Here is a 27,158-nt window from a genome sequence, read left to right as displayed (position 1 = left end):
TAAATTCATTAGACAATTAATTTACTTTACTCCATTAAATTATTGGCTGCTCTGAACTGAGCTTAAGTTAACCTAGTATACTTGAATTTATCTGATCGAATAATAATAATTTCTTAAAAATTGTTTAATTAATATAGTTTTAAAAAATATTTTAGTAGTTATATTATTATTAATTCGGAAATATGAGTAAAGGTATTTTTCAGCGGTTCTACAAAATGTCTAATTGTGGCTGCTTTTTTATTCTACTCCTACAATAAAAATCTAAGGATGTCAAATCGAGTCATCTACAATAAAATTTAATTTTCAATACTAATATCATATTGATTAGATGAGTGTCCACAATATATAAATTTTATATTTTTGTTTACGTCTAAAGTTACATAATAAAGAAGATATCAACATGCGACTTTCATTAGCTTATTTAATTCTTTATACATTATCTGGGGTGAAAATTAAGTGTAATTTTTAAAGGTAACTCGATTTTTTTTTTGGCAAATCATGTTTCGAGTTGATTTTTCGAATGTCAGTGGTGTTAGGTTCCTTAGCGGCCATATTAGAAACTTTAAATTCCCTCATTTTTGTTCTCCACTACACTACACACTCGGTACATTTTTTTATTTATATATTTTATTTAATTTATTTTTAATTTAGGATAATTTTTCGAGATCCTAAAATCTAGTTTAAAATGTTTTTCAATTGTTTTCAATAATTGTTATGAATTTTGTTAATGTGTGTTTATTAATTCAAACGTACTTTTTTATTATGTTGATTTATAATATATTAACAATATTCATATAAAAAAAATTTATATTTGTCATTTTTAACTTTTCAATTTATCTAGAAACACAAAAATTTATTGTTTTATTTGTTTATATTATTAATTTTTACAGTGGAAAATTTTAAATGAAATTGAATTGATAAAATATAAATTTTATGTCTACAAACGATTTCTGGACTTTTTGTTGGTTTAATTTGATAACAATATTGTAGTTAAAACTCAACGTATTTGTGCAGTTTTAACCTGTTTTATTAAACTATTATATTATATGTGCCAGCTTCCTACGGAGTGACTTTAAGTAAGCAAGTTTTATCACACAACACTTTATTGTTTTTTGAATTTTTGAAGATTACATTAGTATTTTGTTTGATTTTAACATTGTTGATGGGAGATTTACGATCGTGTTTATGTTCACGGTGACGCGTGTTATTAATAATTTAATTAACCTGAGTTTGTTTTAACTGTCAAAAGATAAGAATAATAAGTAAACGAAAAAAATTATCATTCTTTAATTTTGTTCTTTTAATGAATCATCTCAATTGTTTATTGTTTTGCCTGAATCATTGTTTATTAATTTATTTAACACATTTTTGACAAATTTATTGGAATACGAGTCGATTTATAATATTTTAATATTAATTTATGGTAAATATTCGGAACTAAGCAAAAAAATTGCTGACCTCACTCGTGGACACAGTTCCAAGAATGTCGTCGGACTGGTTTACCGACGGACCGGTTAACCGACAGTCAAGCAGCAAATTCATCAAAACACGCGTTGTTTACACGCGGAAGGTTCTCGGTTTACCGATCATCTGGTCGACTCTAGATGTCTAAATGCGCCATTCAACCGCTCTCTCGGTTTTTCCGCTGGGATTGTTTCTATGACTCGATTTGGGAAAAGAAACTTTTTCTAGAAGTAATGAGTATAAATGAGAATTTAATGCGCAGTTTGGGAAACGTTACTTTCTGATTTAGTCCCACTGTGCGTTGAACCTTATTTTCGTTTAATAAAGTAATAATTAAATGCTTTGTAAAAATGTAAATTCTTTAAAAAATGTTAAGACTACTACTTTTATAGTAACCATAAAAACTTTAAGGATTTACTAACTACTCCTTTTTTTGTAACTCAAAACTAACAGTATACAAATATTGTTCAAAATTTATTAGAATTATCTTTTTTTTCTAATAACTAGTTCCATGAAGTTATTATTCTTTGATATAAACTGAATTATTTTTACTTAATCAGGACAATTTGTAACCCATTATTTTGTTATTAGTTTAACTCTTATTAACGAATCTTACAAACATTAATTTTTTTGTTATATTGTTGGTTCAAAATGAGATTAATAATAAATATATTTTTTAATTAGGATTATATTTATCTTAATCAATATTAACCATTTCGTAAATAGTTTCTTTATCACTATAAACCATTAAAAAGAATATTTCTAATGTAAATCTGTCTGTACGCAGTATTAATCTTTTTTAAATTTAATACGTTAATCCTAGGTCAATTTCAAAGATCCCGATATTTCATATCGTCCAGATAATCGTAATCGTTGTTTGTTATCTTTCTGTGGAATTACAGCGTATTTCGTGAAGACAATGTAAGTGAACATTTATTTGGATAAAATGCTTAGTTAATGTTTTATCTCGGATTACGTACATTTGATTTAATTGCACTTGTTTCGGCGTATAAAATATATATATCTATATTTTTCATCAAGTTTAAGTTTTATAGATATTCAAAAATAAACAATTTATGTTGATCCAACTGTAGCCTTTTAATTGACTGGTTTTAAATTTTATAACGTTATAAATCGAGGTTAATAAGTTCATATTTTTTATAGCACCTTTTGCGTTAACTCTGAACTGTTTTATCGGGGATCACAAATAAAATTATTAATCCTGAGGATCAGTGACATAAGGATTTTGGCTTCAGGCTTAATGCCATGGTCAGTTGCTGAAATCTTGAAACGGAATTGGTAAGAACCAGATTTTATACACCTACCTTTTCATTTTATTTCTTTTTTTGTTCTTTTTGAATTAGCGTTTTGACCTAAAACAGTTATAACCAGATGTTCAGCAAGTTTATAGAAAATGAGAAAAAAAAAATAATAATAATAAAATAATTACAAAATTTATAATTTCGTTTATTTATTTTTTTTTTTTTGTTGAACTATTGCCACTATTACTACTACTACTATAGTTTATATTAATGATAATTAGATAAATTTGAAATACATTAATCATTCAAAATGTATGTAAATTTTCTTAATATAAAATTATTCTTAATATTAAATTATTTTATAAATTATATTATAAATTATTTTATAAATTATTTTTCATACATTTTACAACATAAAAATTGTAATTTGAAAAAAATCTAATTAATCTAATAATTAATTAGACATAAATATTATATATATATATATATATAATAATATAATTCGAATTTGAAAAAATAAATCGTCATAATATTTGATTTTTATGAATTATTTGTTTTTGTAATTAGAAACAATAATTGTAATATTTCCACAAATAAAAATATGACAAATAGTTGTTAATTGAAAGAACTAGAATTCAAAAAAAAAAAATAGTATGAGAAAAACGTTTATGTAATATTTAGTCATTTAATGAATAAAGTTAAGAAAATGTTAACAAGATTGTGGTTTACAGTGTTTTTTGAAGTGACGCACATTAATGTCTATAAACTTAACATTTTAATGTGTTAAATGTAATAACGTACATTTTCACATAATTATTTGCATTCAAATTTAGGTAATCTTATTATATTGTGTGAGAAGTTTTGTGGACGCGCATATACAAATTTTAAATTGTTTGAATAAATCTTTTCCGAATTAAGAGATAATTTTTTTAATTACATTCATATAATAAGGAGAGAAAATGATTAAGCAAACACTAATATTTAAATTATTGTTTAATGTAACTTTATTAAATAAATAAGTCCGCCACGAAATTATTTGTGTAAATTTTGAAATGTTATATAAAAAATTGTTGTTAAACAAGGTTCGAGGTATAAGTTGTTTGTGAACTAAAAACTTAATTAATCCGTACATCTTAGCAAAATATTTATTTATAAGGAATGTTATTGACAAAATTCTTTTGCGAAATGTTTTGATAAATAGTAACTATACTAATATCAAATGGTTTAAAATTTAAGAACTAAGAAAGTAAAGTTAACAGTTTTTAAAAATTCAGTAATAAAAAATATAAATATTTTAATAAAAAATCTTCAGTTTGATATTTATACAGGTGATTTAAAATGTAGAAGTTAGTATTGTTTATGTGGTTTTTATTGCAAAATTTCCAACATTAAATTGCTTCAAAAGTGGTTTATAACAATTATATTCTTGCTTAAGTCAAGAAAAATAATTCATATCAATTAAAATTTATAAATGCGTACGTAATTCATAAAACCCATAAGTCTTCTGATCGGTTTTACGGATAATAATTACAAATAATTTAGTTGCAAGTATTATTTGAAAAACCAAGATGTATCCTTGTATTATTCAATAAACAAGCGGAATATTTTCAAATTTCATAAAATTATAACAGAAAATTGGAAATTGGAAAGCATTACAGTGCGAAATGGATTTTCACTGACGCCAGTAAAAATCGATTTACCCCAATAATTCCCCTGAACAAACTCAGACCGATTAACTTCTGCCGTAAGTAAGTTTTGTGTTTGTGCTATGTAAAATATGACTTACAACAGTATTTTCATTATTATATCAGTGCACGCTTCTCGGAATTACAAAACAATTTCCAGTTATTAGATCAAATCAATGCTACCGATTATACAATTCGAAAATATTCCGATTCTGTTTCGCAGAAATACACGATAATTCCAGGAATCGATTTCTCATGGTTAAATAACTATTTTCGTTTACAAGGGGATCTACACAATATTGAATTAATAAATATTTATTAATCGACTTCAATACCACTTTCATTGCAAAATTAAATCAGTTTTTTTTATTCTAACGTTATTAATTCACGTCCAATGGTTTTCCAGATTGTGATTCACTGAATACAATCAGTTAAGACATATATTCCCCGAAATCTGGCATATTATTAATAAATTAACCTAGCAATCCAATTAATACCAGTAAACTTTAATTTGAATAAAATAAATAAACAGATATGATTAATCTTTCAACAGGTTTTTATTAACATAGCTGGGATTAAAAATTGAGTTAGTAACTCCCATTTTCGTACAAAGTTCATGATAATATTAATATTTGGAGATATTAAAATCATTTGTAATCAAATATTTAAAGACGTCATCAGATTTATTACGGTAGATAAGTAAATCATAAAAATTGTAAAACTTACGTTATTAGAAGTAATTTATTATCAAGTAATATAGAAATACGGTTTCTTGAGACAACTACAACTGTGACATTAATTCGTGTTATTTCCGATATTTCACAAGAATAATACGGATATTTGTTCATGTTTTTGTTAATTAATATTAATAATAAATAATATATACATAGAACAATAATTAAAATATTTTAGAACAAAAACATTTAAATAACGTTTTTGTCATTTAATATAAAATCTATTTATGGGGCATTCCGTGTCCAATTCACTTTTATATTCGATCTCAAGGTGTTTAAGCACAACCGATTGAAATTTAGAAATATACTTTTAATTAGGTGATTGGTCAAAATGATTTTCGTTATTCAACTCACCAAAATTATTTTCAAAGAGGAAAAGAAAATTTCTACATTATCAGTATGAACTAGTGTTACAAAAACAAAATTAAGTTGAGAAAAATGGATCAAACACATGTTATAATTAAGAAAATTACGATGGGACTTGTTATAAGTGATCATAAAATTCATTTTTTTGTAATAATATTTAGTATTTTTCCCACAATATTAAATGAATTGCATCAAAATATTTAAAAAGATGTTTCATTTTATAAAAATTTTATTTTTATAGAAATGTTGATAAATTGTTCAAAAAATAAACCACTGGAATGTATTTAGTAGACCACTATAACGTATACAAATTTCAACAAATATATATATATATATATATATATATATATATATATATATATATATTAGAAATTTTAAGTTAAGATACGATAGATCGTATAATAAAAATGAAAAAATAATAACTATTTTCATTTTAATTATCAATAAATTCTATTTCTTAAAAATATCATTTTTATGAAAAAGTAGATATTTTTCAAGAATTATAAATTTTTAAATAATTTTTCTTAAACCAATCATTTGTTTTTAGGTCGGACCAATTAAATTTTGGTGTCACCGATTGATAGTAAACCTGATTTTTTGGTTAAATATTCTAAAATGAATTTTAGAATTTAAAATTTAATACACAAAATCTCTAAAACAAGTCAACAAGAACAAGTTTGTACATAATTAACCAAGATTATCTGAGTTTTTAACCAACAAAAGGAATTTAGGAAATGACAGTAGGCATTATATAAACAGTTAATTCGACTCATATTAATTATATGGACCTTTCACAAATCTACTAATTACGTATTCCGCTGATTTTCGTAAAAAAATTGATAATCGATAATAATAATAAACGAGCAAACAGTTAAGTACATACAAAATAATTGTTTTGGGATTCAGAGCATGTAAATTCATTTACCTTTCATTCAATTTTAATCTCAGTAAGTTGTTTTAGTACATTAGTTATTCATTTATTTATCTGTAATTTAGTAAATGCAATATTTAATGTTGGAGAAATTGTCGATGCTTCCAGAGTAAATTAATTGGCGCGCAATTTTTACACGAATTAATCAATTTGGATGTAAATGTTTACAGCTGAATTAACGATTATGACTACGTGCAGATTCACAGTTGTCACTAATATGTATTTATTAATGTTTACGCAAGTAATTTTTTTAAAGATTCTTAAATAATTTTATAGGTTAATTCTACAATAAACAACTAAATCATTCGTATGTATTGTTTTAATCTTAACAAGAAATATTTCTGAATATAAAATAATTGAATTTAGAATAGTTTATATTTTTGGAAATGGTGGATGCGCCAAAATTAATTGATGGAATGAAAATATTTTCATTATTATAATTTATAACATTAATAACGCTTATTAAAATTATCGAAGTACATATTATAATTAAATAAAATGATATTGACTAAAAACTATTATATTTTAATTTGGATACATCCAAAAACCTAAATATGTTATTAGTTCATAGAATCGGTCTAACCGATCGCATTTAATTGACCAATTAAAAAATATTAACGTCGCAAACATCATATTGTGACGCCTTACAATAATGGACAAAGATTGGTTTATTTATCTTGACTAATAGGCTCGTTTAAAATAATGTCGGTTAACCGATTTGCAGGATCGCATTTTTTTATGCGGTGTCATCGCTATTTTCTACTCTACATCTGTATTGTTTTGTTTTTCGCACAACGGATTCGTAAGCAATAAATATTATCGATTTTTACAGGGATTCAATAGAATTTATTCGGTTTAAATTTGTGATATTTTATTCAATTTAATTTAAGACAATTCTGGCTAATTTTTTCATTTCACATTTTCTCATAGTGAGTCATTTGAAACGATTTTATTTTTTTTTTTTTTGGTTTTCAATTAATTTAATAAAATCAAATATTTCTACATATCTTATTCAAAATATCTTTACATTTTTTATAATAATGTTAAATGATCCTAAATTTTTTTTAATCTATAGTTTTTACATTGATTATTCATTTTGTGAATATTTTCATATCCTAATTATTTTCTCTTTTTTTAATATTTTTAGATATTTATATTAAATTAATAATAAAATTAATTCCTAAAAATCTTACAGTCTTTTATTTTACTTTTAATTTTTACATTAAAAACGTACTTACAAATTGCAAATTTATTCAATTATTTTTGCAATTTTTTTAAAATTGTCATTGCATTTGTTGATTTATTATATATATATATATATATATATATATATATATATATATATATATATATATACCTAACCTAACCTAATATATATATATATATATATATATATATATATATACCTAACCTAACCTAATATATATATATATATATATATATATATATATATATATATTGATTTATTGATTTAATTTTATATTGTTTTTATATGATCTTTTTTTATATATTAATATATTTTTTATATATATTTTTAGAATGTTCTTAAATTTCAAAATTCTTGTATCCATTTAAATTCTTTCTTATATTTTTATTTTTAATATTAGTAAATTTTACGTATTCAATTTTTTAATACATTTTATTCTTAAACAAAATTTTTTGATTATATCGTAAATCTTTATATTTTTAATTATGATTTTTATTCTTATTCTATATTTTTTTATTTTTTTTAATCTTTTTTGTTTCATTTCTTTAAATTTATTTATGTCTACTACACTGTATAATTATTTATGTTTTTTACAATTTCAACCTTAGCTTAGGTTGCTTATTCTATAGTTACATTTAATTGCTTGTTAATTTCTCCAATCTGAATTAACAACTAATTAACAGTTCAAATTTACAAAAGCGGCTTGAACAGTATTTTTAGTTAATTAAAAGTACACGAAAAACAAATCAATATTAAAAATATAAATATTTTTATTAAAAATATGCGTCACTTGCACTGATTTAACGCACTAATTTTCTCACTAATTAAATTCCATGTGAGCACAAGCATACCGCCAAATAAATTTGCAATCGTTCCAAGATCACCTCGTAAAGGATTATGTTAATCAATTCACTTGAGTCCATTATCTAAAAACTGGCTTGCAGACAGCTTTAATATTCATTAAAGTAAATTAGTGACCAGTGGCACACAACATATGGTACTTTCCAACAAAATTGACTTTTGATCCTGTTTAATATCCGTTCGTTAAAAGTCCTCGTGATTTTCATTTAAATTTAAGTGGCAACATAACTGTTTTATACTTGGACAATCAGTCAATGATAAATCGGAGAATAAATAACACATAGATATTCAATAAAATTGTAATACAATTTGTTTGTGTAGTTGTTGTGGCTAGTTTTCCCCCCAAAAAAAAATTGTTACTAAGCGAATATCGCTATTATTCATATTTGAAGGACGCATAATAATTTATTTTATGTATTTTACATGCGGTTCCAAGCAATTTAACTTATTTAAAGTTAATCTCAGACGTACGTCCCCGCGAAAGTTGGCACCATAACCGGATCTTCAGACTTGTTATTCCGTACCAGAGAGAAAAAACCAATCAAAATTTTAATAAACCTTGACATCGGAGACGTGCCAAATTTATGCTATCCCTTGAAAAAACAAATTTCCTGATTTTGAAAGAAGGACTTAGCACCAACACATGTAAAGTTTAACCTTTTTCAATTCCGCAAAAACGAAAATATTATCAGGATATTTTCGAATGCGGTTACAAAAATAGAACCTGCATTTATTAGAACTAGTTTTCGGAAGATCTATGTAAATTTCTGAGTTTACACATTTAGCGCGCGTTCATTATTTGTTGCCACTGATGCTTCGCGTGGATGAATCATTACTATCCAGTTGATAGTATCAACGCTGAATGAAAAGGTGTTAAGTCGACTATAAAAAACGTATCATTAGCAAATATTAATATTAATAGTAAACAATTTTCAGCGTTGTTTACACGAAATCATATAAATTAACACCATTAATTAGGGGTTTATTTTTAATAGAACTAATATTGTTTGTTGGTACCGCATGAGCGTGATTTATGGCTGTATACATAAATTTTAATAAAACACAAAGAAGGAAAACAGATTAAGGAAAAATACATATGTTAATTTTCCAATAAAAATCTCAGTTAAAATGCAAATAGGCGTTTAATTTGTTTTGTAACCAGTCAATGTAATTGAAACGAGTTAAAAGTACTTGTGGTATTTATCACACCTTCTTGAATAAAAAATATTAAAATACTGTTATAAATATCAATAATTTAATTAATATGTATATACAAATATGTATCTATTTAAAAAATTCAGTAAGAAATTTATTAAATGTTAACAGAACAAACTAATTAGTCACAAAGATTATACCATAACAAAAATGAATAATTAATCTATGGAAAATTTTTGTGATAAAATATAAAATATTTTAACATTTATGATAGATATTTTGGATTAATTATAATTATTAAGACAAATCTTCTGATTAGATTATCAAATTGATATGATAGGTTTGATACCAAAATTAATTTTATTCCGTATTGTAGCTATTTTTCAATATTCTATTAACAATTTAAAATTAACAAATATCATAAGATATTTTTTAATATTTGTAAGTTTAAAAAAAAAATTTTTCAAAAAAATAATGAATTAGACTAAAATTTTAAATTATATTCTATTATATGTGTAATGTTAAATGTTTATTTTTATTTTTTGTTATTTTTTTCTACAATTCCATATGAACATTGGAAATAAGTAAATAAATATTTAAATTAAAAAAAAAATAAAAATAATCTTTTGTTATCAGCACCTGACAACTATAAAATATTCATACCAAATATTTTAACAATAAACTTGTGTTATGGCATATTTTGTGCGTCACTGTTTTCTCATAATTATCCATTAAATATTATAATAAATTTTAATATATATGCTATTATTAAGTAGACAACAAAAATTACATTGCAGATATTATCATATATGTATATATATTTATGAAATTGTAACTCATAAGCATCTAATTAACTAACCATGGGCAACCCAGATTACACAACTCTTCATTTTCCATAATTGGAAAGACCAGTTGTTGTTTCATTCATATTAGTTATTCGTGGTTTTCTAATAAAAAGTTATACCTACTTATAAATATTTTATTATTAAAGCAATTATCACAAAATATATTCAAGGAGACTAGTGAGTTAGTTAATACATTTATAAATTTGTAACAACTCTAGGCTTAATTCCCAACACCATTTTATTTGGCGTTAATCCGAACTTGGACGGTTCAGGAATGAAGGGAATTACTGTATTTTTCGTAGGTATTATATCAAACTTAGCCAACATGTGAAAGAATAATATTTTTAACTCGAGTAAAGCAAATCTCGAAGCTGAAATATGAATACCATAGGATTTAACAATTAACTTTTCATAAATTATATGTTTATAATACCTATACAATGTCTGGGTCCAATCCCAAAAGGCATGAACGATCCGGAAATAATTTTGTCCTTGTTTTCATCACAAAATCTGTCTGGATCGAATGTATCTGGATTTGGAAAGTATTTTGGATTTCTGTGAAGGCACCAAATTGGAATCATTAATGTTGTACCAGCCTCTACTACCACTCCATCTTCTAAAGTGTAATCCTTTGTGCATTGTCTATCTGTCATAAATCCAGGTCCCCATTTCCTTAAAGTTTCTACAAAAAAGTCATGAAACATTTATTTTGTACACCACGCAATGTTACCTAATAAAACTTGTTCTAAGTACTTCATTTTCATGATATCATCGTATTTAGGATTTTCATAAGTTTCTTCCATAACACTATCGATTTCGTTTTGTAATTTGGTTTGTATATCTGGATTAATAGCCAGTTCGTATGCCATAAACACGGAGACCACTGAAGAAGTCTCAAAACCAGCTAAGAAAAAGACTAAACACTGAGCAGTTAGTTCTTCTTCAGTCCATTTTTGTTTTACAACTTGTTCATCTTTGCCTGCATGTGATTCTTCGACGGCTCCATAAGTGTTGATTTCAGTTTTATCATTTGCTTCATATTTCAGTTTGCCATTTTTGGCTTGAAGTAAGAGGTGAATTAGATCTGGCCGCATAATATTTTCCTCTTCCCGTTTTTTCATGTTTTTTTGCACAATAGTATGAAAGTAAACGACATCCTCTTCTTGAAATATTTTTATTTTAAACATCTAAAATAAAATTATATTTATTATGTGATATTATTACTTCACTGTAATATACCTTGTAAAAAATGGGAAGTATGCTTATAATAAAAACCTTCAAATTTTGCCAGGCTGTAAAAGTAGTAAAGTTCTTTGCTCGTTTATAAAATTCATTATTTCCATTATCCTTTATGGAATCCGTTTGTATGCCAAAGGCAGTAGATGCAATTACATCGTTAGAAAATTTGGTGAAGAGATCCCTCACGTTGTATTCATTAACTCCAGAATTGATGGATATATTGTTTTTTAAGTTTATGGCACATTCATCCATAAATCTAGCCATTTGTTTAATCTTGGAACTGGTGAAAACTGGACTTAAAGTAGCGCGCATTTCTTTCCAGGTGTGTCCGCGCATATGTAGGAGGTTTTTACTCATTATGGAATCGACGTCAATTGTTTTTGTATGATCCATAAAATGGTCAAAATCCTTGATCAGTATCTTCTTCATTAATCCCAGATCTTTAATCATCAAGTGTGGTTGGTTACCAAAAAAAACACCTATATACCTAGGCAAGTAAAAACTGGTGTGTTTTTAATGAAAGTACTAGAAGTTTTACGTACTTTTCGTTGGGAAATTGGTTGTAAAGGTCTTGTAGAACTTCGACAAAATGTTTTTTCCGTATAATAGTAGCCAGGAAGTTACCGACAATTGGGAGCGGTTTCACGTACTTTATCCCTCTTTCCTTCCAGAATCCCATTGGTTTAACAAATAACACGTAAAAGTAATATGATAATATTGTTGTTAATAAAACTATCAACCACATTTTCACTGTTTACCAATAAACTGTGCCACGCAACAATGGAGAATAGAAAAATTAATAAGTCAATAACTTATTCAATCTATGCTTTTATGAAACGCATCTGTGAATTGAATACAGATTAACCTTGGTTTAGTAGATGACTCATATGTTTATATGAATTTTATTTGTTATTGTTTGTGATAATTTTACAATCCGTATTTAAAAATAGATGAACTGTTAATTGTTAAACTTTTAACATATAATTTCTCGAGATTCAAATTTATAATAAAATAAATATTATTTCATAAACTATAAGAAATACTTTTGTATTTAATTTCCCAGGGAATGGTTTAAAAGTATATCATTAATTTGAATGTTTATTGTTTGGTGATTATTATGCTGTATGTTGCCTATATATTTTGTGACTATCACTTCCATATAACATAGTACGGGTAGGCAACAAATATTTCAATACATACTTCTATAATGGAATAATTTGTTTTTGAAAAATAATATGAATTAATTTTAATGCAAATTAATTATTAAATACACCATTGACCCACATTTAAATATTTTATTACAAGTAAAATCATTAAATATTTTTAAGCGACATTCTATTTAAAAACTTGATTATAATAATTAATAATAATAGTAAAATGATGAAATAATGAAAAACTTTTTAAATAAAAATTAACGTATGTATGTGTATAGGTAAGATTTGTATAAAATTCTATTAAATTATTTTATGAATTTCGCGCCACTATTTGTTTTGCCGCGTAACCTAACCTCCAAAAGATTCAAACAAATTGCAGTCCGTTTGAACTTTCCAGTTAAAATATAAAAAAAACACAAACTAATAAATTAATAGGCTATAATAAATAACCGAACGACAGAAATTAATGTGAAAATGCCAAGCGTTAAATTAATGTTAAGAGGCGTGAGTGTGGATTTTCCATTCGAACCTTATGAAATCCAGAAAAATTACATGGAAAAAGTAATTGAGTGCCTTCAAAATGAAACAAACGCAGTTCTAGAATCACCGACAGGTACAGGAAAAACCCTGTCATTGCTTTGCTCAACACTTGGCTGGCTTCAAGTGAAAAAAGCACAGGTTCAGGCCCAGCGACAAAGTTCAATTTACCATGGAGAGGAACAAGGATTTGTTGGTAATATATTGAAAGAGTTACAACAACAGGTTGGCAGTCAGAAAAGTAATGGAAGAGCATTCATGGGCATGCCAACGATTATTTATGCATCAAGGACACATTCACAACTTTCGCAGGCTATGAATGAACTGAAAGCAACTTCTTACAGTCACATGAGAGCTTGTATTTTGGGGTCCAGAGAACAGATGTGTATACATCCAGATGTTGCACAAGAACAAAATAACTCAACAAAGGTATGATTTCTATTATTCATAATGGCAGTTTCATAATTTATAAATATTTAGCAACCAAAAAATATCTTTTTTGGATAAAATTATATACAAAATGTTAATTTAATTTTTGACAACAACTTGTAGGCAAAATAATTTATATTATTTTTATATAATTTTTATTTTTAACGTTATAATCAGAAATTTTAGGGTTATCCTATTTTTAATCATTCATTTGGACGTAATTTTTCATACAGTCACTTCATTGTTTTAATTTTTTTATATATAATAGTACCAAGTAACTTGTTTAATTTGATAATTTTCTTGATTTTAGGTCCAAATGTGTCGAATAAAAGTAAAAACTCGATCGTGCCACTTCCACAATCGTGTTGAGCGGAAGAAGGACGAACCATTTATCCATCAAATGCCCATAATCGACATAGAAGATATCGTTAAACTGGGCAACCAGCACAAATTTTGCCCATATTACATGTCTAAAGAATTGCACAACCAGGCTGACATAATATTTATGCCCTACAATTACCTGCTTGATCCCTCGGCACGGAAATCATTAGGCGTGGAACTCGCCAATAACGTGGTAATTTTGGATGAGGCTCATAATATTGAACGAATTTGCGAGGAGGCTGCATCCTTGCAAATTAAATCGACTGATATAACTTTAGCAATTGAAGAAGTGACAACAGTTATGAAAAGCATGTCTGAGGAAGTCCCCAGTTTTGATGATTCTCCAAAAGATTTTACAGCTGAAGACCTATGCATTCTTAAACAGGCGTTATTGGATTTTGAAAGCGCTTTGGATAATGTTGAACTGCAAAATGAGAAGGATGGCACCACTTTTGATGGAGATTTCATTTATAAACTATTTGCAAACGCTCAAATTCTAGAAACGAATTATATGAAGTTTGTAGGTTTTATAGAGAAAATTGTTCAGTTTTTGGTTACACTGAGTGATGGTCCTTTTCAAAGGCGGGGAAATGGATTGCAACTGTTTGCTGACTTAATGACTGTAGTTTTTTCCACTGCTTCATATAAAGCAAAAGTTCAAAAATGTTATAAGGTATGTTTGTTAAAATTGTAATCGGGATTGTATTTTTGATTTTTAGGTGCATATTTTATTAGAAGAACCAAAGAAGAAAGGCAAGGATAATTGGCTGAGTAAAGCCACAGCGAAAGCTGGCTGTAGAATTTTAAATTATTGGTGCTTCAGTCCTGGTTTTGGGTAATTTTTCTTTTTATACAAAAACATATGTTATCTTTCGATATTTTTAGCATGAATATGTTAATGGACCAAGGAATAAGATCATTGATTCTTACAAGTGGCACTTTGGCTCCTTTAAATCCTCTTATATCAGAACTGCAACTGAGAGTTAATGTGAGATTGGAAAATCCTCATGTAATATCTGGCAGTCAGATTTGCGTGAAAATTGTACCCAAGGGACCTGATGGAAAGAATCTAAATTGTAACTATCAAAATCGGTAAGAATTATTACTCTGTACATTTGCTATATGAATGGATGGACACTAAGGTGGAAACACATCTATATTTTTTTTATTTATAACTCGATTTTAGTGAATAATAACTGAAAAAACTGTTTATGTAATAAAATTTGTCAGATAAATGTCTATTTAAAAAATAAATTCTCCATTGAGTTGTCTATATTGTATATTAATAACTCTGTCAGAATTAAAAATTTTTTGTCTACTAAAACTACTAAAATAGACCTCCGCTATGTCATCCAAATATTTTTACTCGTCTCTTTTTTGAACTATATTCATTAAAATTTAATAATAATAATAATAATAATAAATTAGGTGGGTGTCCCATCTGAAATGGGCCACACTCTATTATGTACTTTGTTTCTATCGTAATTTTTATGCTTAATTAAACCATTTCTCTATAAATTGTTATAGGGAGAACCCAGCTTTTATAACTTCATTAGGATTTACAATTTTCAACATAACTCGCCATGTACCAAATGGCTTACTTATATTTTTTCCGTCATATCCTTTGATGCAAAAGTACCAAGAATTTTGGCAGGGGAATGGAACTTGGAGCAACATCAATAACATCAAAGTAAAATCAACCTAGCCCCATTATATACTTGGTACACAATGAAAATTAATTACAGCCAATTTATGTTGAACCAAGGGACAAAAATTCATTCCAAAGCGCCATGGTCGAGTACTACTCTAAAGTGGATGATCCTGTGTACAAAGGAGCGATATTCATGGGAGTTTGCAGAGGTAAAGTATCGGAGGGATTGGATTTCGCGGACGGTAATGGACGTGCGGTCTTGGTGATCGGACTGCCGTACCCTCCAATGAAAGATCCCAGGATTGTACTCAAAAAGCTGTACTTGGATCAATGCAACGCCGAGAACAGGGAGTACTTGCGGGGTGATGAGTGGTACAGTTTGGAGGCAACAAGAGCGGTTAACCAGGCCATCGGCAGAGTCATAAGACACCGTAACGATTACGGAGCTATTTTGTTGTTGGACGAGAGATTCGATTATGGTAAGGTCAGACAGAATCTGTCAATGTGGCTCAGGCAACACATTAAAGTTGCCAAGAATTTTGGGGAAGTCATCAAAGACATCAGACAGTTCTTTCAAAGTGCTGAGGCTTCGGTACGTTTTGATTGACTTTTGTTTTGGTTTATAAGGTGATAACATCTGTTTTAGTTGCCCAAGCCTAGTTTAAAGCCCAAAGTTAGTAATACTCTTCCCGCGCAATTTGATACGAAAATCAACAACTCTAACACAGAATCTCAAAGCGTTTTTGATAAATTAAATCCGAACGGGAGCGTACAAATTCATAAAAGAAATGTAAATGAGGAATATAATCCGGCAAAAAGAAAAAAAATTGTGTTGACAAGGCCAAATTCTAATTCTGATGCTTCCACGTCCGTAAATACGGATGCAAAAGAATTTATTACTATGGTATTACTTTCATTTATTGTTTATTATTTTGTTTTTTTTTTAATTTAATTTAATAAACTTATTTTTCTTATAATACAATTTTTCTTATAATTACAATCGTCACATTTATCCACAATAAAAATAAAATTTTAGGTAAAAAAATGTTTAGAGGGAGACACATATTCTATTTTTGTTAAAGCGATGGGTTTGTATAGGAATAAAGGAAATGTGGAAGAGTTAATACAGGAATTGGATACTATTTTTCGAAGCAGACCTAATGTGAGGTATCTTTTAACTGGTTTGGAAAGGTACATCAAATCGGATCATAAAGAAGCTTATAATAATTATGTACAAACTATGCTTTAAATATGGGTGAAATAAAAGCTTATGTACTTTAGATATATATTTTTATATGTTCTTTATACCAGTTACATAAATACAATATTTTTTGATGATTGTGTTTTATTTTCATCCATCTTAATAGATTATTGAGCATTTTTGGGATTTCCAAGGGCATTGCAATTAAATACCGGCAAATGCCGCTAAGAAACCCCAAATTTGCTTCAATTGGTTTTTAAATGTAGACACGTAGTAGATCTGTTCCTTCCTGATGATATATGATACATTGACTTGGGACTTAACAGGCCAGTAGCTTTGAAATAATCAACTGTACCTTTAAGGCCCAAATCAACACAACATAATGATGAAAGTAGAAGAAAAAATGTCTGACCTGAAAAAAGGAAAGATACGTTAATTGTTTAAATGTTTTGATAGGAAATATGTATGGAATTATACGCAGTGCAGTAAAATTGATTTATAATATGACAAGTGAATGGTAAAGTAAAAACTGGAAATCATAGAGATTTTGAACTCGTATGAACTCAAATCCAGCGACGAGACTTTGAAATCGAATCGGTTTTATGGTTGGCGAATTCGCGGCACGTCCGGGCGGCTCGTATATCAAAGTGTGTGGCGCAACCGAGAGAGAGAATAAACCAAAGAAAATCCAAAAGATACTTACGGCCTATTATTTCGCGCATGGTTTATGCAGTGAAAATCGCACGACCCACACACACTCCATAGTCCTGTCAGTGTGCCTTCTAGCTCTCCTAGTTTACGATTTACGTTGCTATGCTCTTCTACCCACGAGTATCTAAAAAATAAATAAAATCATATCAATTTGTTTTTTTTTCGTTGAAAGTTTTAGGGTATTTTTAAACAGAATATGCTGTTTTATGGAAAATGGAAGCGACTGGATTTTATTTAGTCCGCTAATTTCCATGAAAATTGCACGAGCATAATTTTAAAATTAAATAATCGTCGAGTTATTAGAGGAGTAATTTTCATAAGACGATCGCCATTAAGTTTTGCCTAATTGCCGGTAATCGGTCAATCCATACATGCCATTTACATAATCCCGTCCGATCGCTTCGAACTCCCGGCAAAGCATTCAATTATGAGTTTTAAATTTAATTGTGTATTTATTAATTGCTCCCTCCGGTGGAATATCACGTGCGAACAGGACAAAAATCTAGATTAATAGTGTAGGAGCTTTCTTTTTCGTTTTCCTTTTTTTCTGCTCTCCTAGTTTTCTATCGGCGGACCCCGCAAGAATGTTGCATGTCTTGGTGCTATTATCCAACTCCATTTTTACCATATGAAATATGTTAATGTTCGGTGCTCAAATATTCAGGCGCCCAACCTCGTGGCGGCAATTAAGATGTTTCCTAATCAGTTTTTAATTGTTTTTCCTGCTACGTTTTCTATTATTACCTTTTTGTTGTTTTTTCCATTTTCGTACTGCGCATCAATTAGTCACTTTAATACTACTTGTTGCACAATATAACACCAAACGTTTACTTAAATCTAGTCGCAGTAGATTTCTGAAATAAAAAGATTGATTAATAAGAACGGGCGAGATACAGTGATCCGAAGAATTCGCGGCGCATTTAATTAACTGGCGTCGTAAAAAATCCGAAAACTATTAGATGTAATAAACAATTGCAATAATCAGTGCGTAAAGTGTTAACCTTGACTTTATGTGTTTGTTTTATTAACTGAATTTATGCGTGCAACGGTCATTACAACAGATACTGCAGATTTTTTGCAATCGGCTAAATGTTAAGGCTTTCAAGAAAATTATTTATGGATTGACGGTGTCTGCTCGCGATTGGACAATATTATGTAAACCACCTCTATTATTCTATGCCAACACCCATGTTTGGGCAAATAACTCAGACACTGACCGCCTCGAACCAACACAAGATGATATAAATGCTTTCTGAGAATCGAACACATTCAATAACGAGCATTTCTCCACTCTTAGTCATTCGATATTAAATTTACGAGATTTATTTAACATTTATCGCAAACATAAAAATTTATTAATGGAGCAACCGTGTTTGCAACCGTTTGAGTATTCGTGGCGGCTGCGTAACAGTAAAAATCCCTTGTGTAGTTATTCCTGAGACGTAAATAAATGTAGGCACTATTTTATGGAGTCCGCTAAGTTATTAAAACATACTAAACAGACTCGGCAAAAGATTAAATCAAGCAAAAGATTACCTATCTTGGATATATCGAATTTGTATCGGGATCTCGGGTAACGTATCGTTCGGATCGACAGTGTGGGCAGAATGTCAATAGTTAGTTTATTTAATGGCAAAGTCGTCTTTTGTCATGAGATGCTGGGCTGCGTGTAATAACAATATCTCTGGCAAAGTTATGTGAAAGAGGGACTCCAATACACATGTATTAGATATCCGCGACGGCAATGAATTATACATCATACGGCGCTGTTTTCAAACCATTCACCACTAACAAGATGTCCCGAATGATGGATGCCACGTTTTTCTTGCGTCCGTTCCTTCAAACTTGACGTACTATTAATTATCTTATCCGTTTTTAATCGTGCCATTGCTGTTCGAATTTTGGCGAATGCGCACATTTTTAAAATCTCCGCTTTAACGACACAATTACATTCAATTAATCCACAATATACGTAATAGAATTAAATTAAGATGCTCATGCTAAATTTATAGCAACCAATAAAATTTTCGCCGTTTACGATATATGCCCGTCCGACGCCGCAAATTTATTGATGGCCTGTTGCATAAATTACCAGGCAATAACTAAACGCGTAATTATTAATTAACTTAATTAGTTGCAGGGGTTTTATTCCTAATGAAATGATTTATGTGCGGACAATAAATATTAGATGGGCGACTTCTGTGAGTGTGAAAGCGCGCCAGGAATTTCAAAAGTACGACTCTCGTTTCAGCTCGCGAACAGATTTCGCGCAATTAGTGGTTATTTTTCCGCCAATTACCGAAAGACTTATGCGACAAACCGCGAAGAATTTTCACGTAAAAACCAATTATTTACGGCGCAACAAAACCGTACACACAATACATCACTATTCATTACATTAGGTACCTGACATGTTTACAATTAATGAGAACATTAAAGCCATTGTGGGGTGTTGTCGGAGCTAAATGAACCGATACACAATACTCCTTAAGCCCACGACGTTATACACGCGTTCGACGATCAAGCAGCACTCGGTAAGAATGACGGAAAATTCTGCCATCATGTCTCTCTCATCTTAAAAACAGTTTTTTACGGTTTACATTTTTTAGGGTAATTTTGGCAAACTAAATGTAAAAGTCATACTATTTTTTTTTTATTTGGGCCACAGGATGTTAAAATTGATACAAACAAAGAGGATACGATACATACATACAAAACAAGAGAAATATGAAAAGTGAGACAGCAAATAAAAATCCTAGATATTTTCAAATTGTGAACCTTTTTGTCATATTAGATATCCGAAAAAATAGTTTACGTTTTTTTACGATTATACTAAAAATAACATAACTTTTAAATTAAAAAAAAATAGTCACCATTATATACAACAAAGCAAATCAAGCAACCTCATGTTACCAGAAAAAAAATGTTGGGCTTCTGGAATTAAAGAAAAAATCAAATTTTGGTTTGGCCTTCTTTTCAGAATTATACCGTTTACTTCGTGGAAATTTGAACAATGACAAAAATAACTAACAGTGACATGGAGAAATATCTACTTACTTTGTGAGCGTCTTTTGTATTAACTAAAGGTCGTCTTTCAATAAGTTTTTCATAAATTTGCAAGTAGTATACAGTTACAATCGTTTGGTCTTGTGGTAAGTAGTCATTACGTAAATTACAATCGCAGTCCCCCCTACGGTCATCCAAATTTTTCATGTGGTAAGACTTTATTTTAAGTACTTATTGTACAGACATGAGAATTATCATAATCACACCATTTTCTGTCGCATGTAACAATATGATCACTAAAAGGCTCGTTTGTGTTGCGTGTAAGGAGAGAGTTGACAATTATCAAAAGCCTAATTCAGTTATCCTCGCTTAATTTATGTGGAATCCATTTGTTTAACTTTTTGAAGAAATTCATTGTAGGAAGCCTCTTTCTAATACCTAATTTATCACAGTTTAATGACCCTATTTCCAAATATGTGCCAAGGTGAATTGACACGAGATATTCTTTAATTTCTTCGTTAGTACAAGATTGACGTTGTACATCTTCAGTATTAGTTATTAATATAGGACCTTAAAAACTTTCAGATAAGGCATACAGTTATACAAAGATAAAAAATTATTCAAGGCGTAAATTACTCTAAATTACTATCCAGAGTAAACGGCAATCTCGATTCCAATAATAAGGAATGTCTTATGTTTGTCTGTTTTTAAACTTAAGTAAAAATATATTTTTGTATAAAAATAACTTATTTATTGATATAATGTAAATAATGGATGAGAATTTTTGTTGTTTAAAGAATAACGTTCTCAAGGTATTTTATTTCACGTAACACATGTTCCCAAAGTTGGGAAAATTTATTTTTAGGGTTTACCAGTGCCCTCCCAAGGAGCCTTGACGAAACACCATTCTATTTTTTCTTTGTGGTATAACCTAAATTTCAAAACATGTGACACATCGTTTAGTGCAAATTTTAAATCTCGACTTTCGGAATGTGTGGTACATGAAGGAAAACGTCTTGAGAATATAATTTTCGAAACATAAAAATATGCATTATTAACATTTTTGACAAAGTTATTTTTTACTCATAATTATATTTTTAAGTTAAACACAACAAAACATTATGAGACACCGCGTAAATTTTTTTAAAAATTTTATTAAATTATGCCTTGCAATTTCTGATGATTTCCTAACCATTTTCGTTTTTTAAATAGTTTTCTCCCACAAGAAATTATTATATTTAGTGCACTCAAAAAATAAACGAAAAATTTGTATATTTTTAAAATTGAAACCAGTCTAATTAACAGCGAAATAGATTCAATTTTAATTTAATAAGTATTTTTGAGTGTATTAAATGTAAATATTTCGAATTGGAAAAAATAATTTTTTGTTACAGACAACAATAACAATATAATTGGTTCAATTGCAATGTTTGACATTAATTCCAACAATGAAAACCGTGAACTAAATCCTCTGAATCGGATTCGCTTAACAGTCGAAGGTTTTTTCATAAAAAATAAATAAATAAATAAGTAAAATAAGTTCAATGCTGAATCATTTATTCGTTTATTCAATTATAAATATTTATATCTTATCTCTGAGTAAGTACATTAACTTTATAATTTTAAAACAGACAAGTCCTTAAATGGTTTCGGTAAATAACTTAATGAAGTCCATTATGCTTGTGTATATTTTTATTGGTAATATCTTGACATATATATTTACAAAATATCCCACAGTGTTTCTATAGACAACCGAAAATCCGTCAAGTGTTATTATAACCAGTTCGATTTTTACAAAACGTCTTTCAGGCAGACGGAAATCTCGAGGATCGAACTAAAGTGCACTTTATTATCTTCTAATGTATTATGAGTATCCTTGTGAATGTACAAGTGACGTTGATTGACGAAGTCGGGTGGTTTTGAATGGGCGTCGGCACTAAAGCCGTACAAAAATCCAATCAGCCAATTAGAAACGACTCCAAGTGTCAGATCAATATTTTAATTGACTAATTATCGAGTAAAACGTCTCGCGTGCATCAATGGTTCCATTGAACCCTGTTCAAAGTGTGCAAAATCTAAACGTGGTTACCGATTGAAATCAAATTTTAACAATTTTGCCACTGACTCTAGAGATAACATATGGCAGATCTGCCATATAAGCCTCTGACATATTGAATCTAGACACACTGTTTTCGTAACGCAAAAATCCTCAATAATACGCACACGTGACGTCTTTATACGGCACCCATGCGAAAACGTGACTAAATGATGAATCCGTCGGTATTGAAAAAAAATTTATACGGAAATATATATATATATATATATATATATATATATATATATATACGACATCCGTCGTCGATCCACCAACGAATATGGCATTCAAAACGCATTCTGCGGATCGTTTTTCAAGTCGCGCCATAAATATGACCGCGACAGTTCGCCATCGCAGCGTATTTCAATATTAAGTCGTTTGTACGGGTCGTTGCTGCATTATTTATGTATATTAGGCTTAATGCATGTTAAACCAGAACCGATTGCGTGACACAGGCCGCTTTCAGTGCCGTACAAAATAGGAAACTGTTTTAATAGGAAGATGAGTATTGCCATAAGAGATAACAATGAAAAACGACATGATTTTTCGCATGGTTTTTTGCACGTAATGAGAAAAGTCGATACGGAAGAGCCAGAACAATTTTTACAAGTGTATGCAACCGTGTGTGCCTATCGAAACGAATTTTTCGTACAACATTCAGTTATTTAATCGTGGCCGATTGTCGCATAGTTTTTGAACATATCTGGCGGCAACAAATATCTATTAGTATTTACAAGAATGCAATCGTATGGATCGAAATGCGAGCGGGGGCAATTAGGAGACGACACGCGGAATTCCGAGACAATGTGTCGTAAGTCGAAATCTCCCACACGATTGACCCCCGAGGTCCTGTTCAGCAACGTCCCCGACAATGCTGGAAATTCTTCTTTACAGTCGTCCTGTAAAGGCGGCTCTAAACGCCTTGTTATGCGGTACTTAACGGATAAAATGCCAGCCATGCCCATAGAAATTGTACGACACACGCCGAATTAAATTATAAATCTAATTTAAATTGTGAACTTGACCGGCTTTTTTCCCCTCTAATTAGCGGATTCTTGTTTGCATTGTCCGCATTGTGGTGTTAAGAAATGCCACTTTAAACGGAATAATTACGAAGGAATCGGAGGAATGTGATGCCATTATTTTTCCAACTCACACTTTAATGTAATCAATTTCATTCGATTATTTTTCAATAATATTATTCCTATGATCCTTCCATTAATTGAACTATATTGTATAAATAAAAAACTAATGGTTTATGGATGATGAAATGTATATTGATTCAAATGACATATTTTTGAAGATCAATTTTTATGAACATTATTACAGCACTCCTAGTTTAATAGATTAATCCGCAAGATTTAACTAAAATTTCTCAATTCGCAAATAATTTTTCAAATGATAAAATCCTAAATAATTGATTAAAAGATCATTTCACTAATAGTATGATAAATTCTGAAGTAGTGATATAAACAGAGATATGAAAGGCGACATGATTAGAATTGAACGTTAAAGTTTCTGAAGGATGATAGAATTTTTGCAGCAATCACCAACGCATTGATCCGCATCCTGAAGAATATCTTTGGCTTCCGGTTTGTGCTGCAACAAAAGCTTGTCTGATCCTAAACCGTAGCAGTTCTCTTTCTTTTCTCCATTATCTATAATCTTCATGATGATGCTCAAAATTGACTACTAATCGTTTATATTCTTAATTATGTACCCTAAAATTGGAATGATAATACTATATTATACTTTTTATATCAAATTCTATATTACCGTAATTTTTCATGTCACTATTTGACAACAACTGACTACAAACCACAAGCAATAGTTATTGTAAAAAATACATATTATCCTAGTAACGGTTGTTTAAAGTCATGATTGGGAAAAAAAAAGACGGTCGAACAACAGGAAACAAGGAAGCTGATACCGTGTAAAGTCAATTTACACAACAATGTGTTGGTGCCAATCGAAAAAAGCGCGGCGAGAAAGACGTCATGCACGTTCTGATGTACGATCCCCATGAAAAATCATAAAGTGTTGTAGATCGTGATTTGGGGACCCGTTATATTTTTTCACGGAACAATGCACCTGGAAACCACATATATATGGCGAACCGAGGTGAATAAATAATAGAGGCTCACGATGGCCCATATACTACGAACGGGACGCATTAGAATGATTTCTATCTGGCGAAAAATGGGAGTGCATAACGTAAAACGCATACACAATGCTATCTCGGATTATTTTATCATATACGCCTCAAATTTATTATTTCATTTTCCAATTCCATGAACTGTACACAACAATTACAATACAATGTGTAGACGGTGTTGCCTATAGCTTGGTGACGCTATCTGGCGACCTCTGTGTTCGATATGGTACTAATAACTATTAAATATGGAAATAAATTACGGTCCGAATCAATGGATATGATAAATATCGACCGCTACTCAAAGACAATATATAAATCAATGTGATTAAAATGTCACATTTGAAAATATAATCAATCGGTAGGTAAGAAGTCCGTACGTTGGGGCTGGTATCCTTGTTTACTACGACTAAAATGGAATGTCGTCTGACGGATTTTTTACTTCATTCACTCGGATATAATTGTGAGAATTTTCATTGGATCGCAATTATTTGTTACAATTATTGAATAAATTTACGCGCTTATTCTAATACTAGTTTTTTTTACCATTTATTGTATGCATTATAATATTATTTATTGATGTTTTGTTCAAGCACCGCGCTTAATTGCGTAAATTATGAATAATGTATGTATGTTAAAAAGAGGGAGGTGAATAAACAAGTGTGTATAAATGGCTTTTGAATGTCCGAAAACGGTTGTTGTAAAATGTCAGAGCCTGCGAAATTGATAATTGCCGTTCCCAGAATTCACCTTTATGAAAAATACACAATAAGTAATGACACAATAAAAATTGTTTAACCAAGACGTAAATGTGAAACTTCTTTTTATTGCTTCGATTTTATTCCCCGGCTAGTAATTGCAGGCAATATTAATAATTATCTTCAGCTTACAAATTGATACGGTCCATTAGATGCAAATGATTTTAAAAACATGCTTTACATGAAACGGTTTCAACAACAGGAATTAGAAATGGCTATTTTAAACACTCCGCAGTTCGACTATTCTATTGTTTTTATATTTCAACATAGTATTGAAAGATGTCGTGCAATTTAACATTTGTGACAATTGTTGTCAATTTATGACAATCGTTGTCAATTTATGACGTGTAAAAATTACTCTTCACCGAAAATCTACAGTAAAATGTCCCAGAAAAATGTAATGGCAATGGAATATGTGTTTTCGGAGTTTAATTTATGCGATATTTCCAGGAAGCAAAACAAATTAAGGCCTTTCTTGACACGTTAGACAATTTAGACATTGAAGTGCACCAAATTTTGGCTTCCATCAAGACGGACGACAAAAGTAAGAATGAGAGGTGTTACGATTCCCAAGCAAGCCAAGTAGCGTTTGAACGGAAGCTCGATAACGAAAAAGTTTCCCAAGATGGAAATAAAAGTAAATAAATGTTCAAAGATTGTAGTTGTAAAACATTGTTTTTATTATTAAAAAGTTCATCTCGTAAACAATATTTTTAATATACTTTAATTGAAATTGGATTGAATTGGGAACCTATGAAATATAAATTGAACTGATATCATTTTAGTGCAATTTCCTGTAAGTCTGAAGAAACCAGAGACGGCCAGAAGTGGTAAATCATAAACGGCGCATTGGGTAGCGCATAAGATATAAGATCGTGTGAAGTTGCGGCTCCCGTGGGAACCGCGATCGCATAAATCTCGTCCACGGTACAGTTTTATAACCTATAACGTATTGCGTATTGTTGCGCCCGCCAACTTATATCGGGAGACACCGCGAGACGCGGAAGATATTTCCTATGAGGTACAACCGGTGCGGAGTTATGCGGTTTGGTTTTTTCGTGTTTTATTCAATTTTCATTTTGCCGCGATTTATGGAGATCGAGATTAAAGGTGGGATATTTAGCGGGGCATGGGGGAAGAGTGCATTAATTCTCGACGATAAGTTTTGAATTATTTGCTTTAATCACAGTCTGCGTACAAATTACATACACTTAGAGAGAATCTATCATCTTATAAACAGAGAATAATGAGCGATACTGCATAAACTATTAAGCGGATTCCGTTTTTCCTTAACAAGTTAAATTAGAACTCGAACATCTGAATAATAACGTTAA

The 27,158-nt window shown here is 29.5% G+C and overlaps 2 protein-coding genes and 3 long non-coding RNA genes across 5 annotated transcripts; 3 read left to right on the top strand and 2 right to left on the bottom strand.

Annotated features, from left to right (window-relative positions):
- The first annotated feature begins 1,004 nt into the window (after positions 1-1,004).
- Positions 1,005-2,889, top strand: LOC126264265 (uncharacterized). The gene is made up of 3 exons (XR_007547024.1): positions 1,005-1,076; positions 2,629-2,763; positions 2,829-2,889. It is a non-coding gene; the product is annotated as an uncharacterized LOC126264265 (long non-coding RNA).
- Positions 2,890-10,630: 7,741 nt separating this feature from the next.
- Positions 10,631-12,713, bottom strand: LOC109599315 (cytochrome P450 9e2). The gene is made up of 5 exons (XM_020015291.2): positions 12,292-12,713; positions 11,750-12,236; positions 11,241-11,697; positions 10,944-11,192; positions 10,631-10,881 (listed from the first exon to the last, which is right to left on the bottom strand). Exons 1-5 carry the CDS (start codon positions 12,492-12,494, stop codon positions 10,706-10,708), a joined length of 1,572 nt encoding a protein of 523 aa, XP_019870850.2. The 5' UTR covers positions 12,495-12,713; the 3' UTR covers positions 10,631-10,705.
- A 378-nt stretch (positions 12,714-13,091) lies between these two features.
- Positions 13,092-17,237, top strand: LOC109599308 (regulator of telomere elongation helicase 1 homolog). Its single transcript, XM_020015279.2, has 8 exons — positions 13,092-13,869; positions 14,180-14,923; positions 14,970-15,085; positions 15,136-15,342; positions 15,778-15,940; positions 15,996-16,493; positions 16,548-16,805; positions 16,938-17,237. The coding sequence occupies exons 1-8, from the start codon at positions 13,378-13,380 to the stop codon at positions 17,148-17,150; spliced, it is 2,691 nt and encodes an 896-aa protein (XP_019870838.1). The 5' UTR covers positions 13,092-13,377; the 3' UTR covers positions 17,151-17,237.
- Positions 17,238-24,169: 6,932 nt separating this feature from the next.
- Positions 24,170-24,783, bottom strand: LOC126266478 (uncharacterized). Its single transcript, XR_007548827.1, has 2 exons — positions 24,691-24,783; positions 24,170-24,635 (listed from the first exon to the last, which is right to left on the bottom strand). It is a non-coding gene; the product is annotated as an uncharacterized LOC126266478 (long non-coding RNA).
- Positions 24,784-26,136: 1,353 nt separating this feature from the next.
- On the top strand, positions 26,137-26,534 carry LOC126266479 (uncharacterized). The gene is made up of 2 exons (XR_007548828.1): positions 26,137-26,221; positions 26,275-26,534. It is a non-coding gene; the product is annotated as an uncharacterized LOC126266479 (long non-coding RNA).
- Positions 26,535-27,158: the final 624 nt, after the last annotated feature.

The sequence above is a fragment of the Aethina tumida genome, chromosome 1 (genome assembly GCF_024364675.1).
Source record: "Aethina tumida isolate Nest 87 chromosome 1, icAetTumi1.1, whole genome shotgun sequence".
Taxonomy (NCBI): Eukaryota; Metazoa; Arthropoda; class Insecta; order Coleoptera; family Nitidulidae; genus Aethina; species Aethina tumida.
The sequence above is the reverse complement of the archived record's forward strand: the minus strand, read 5'-3'. Positions and strand labels throughout refer to the sequence as shown.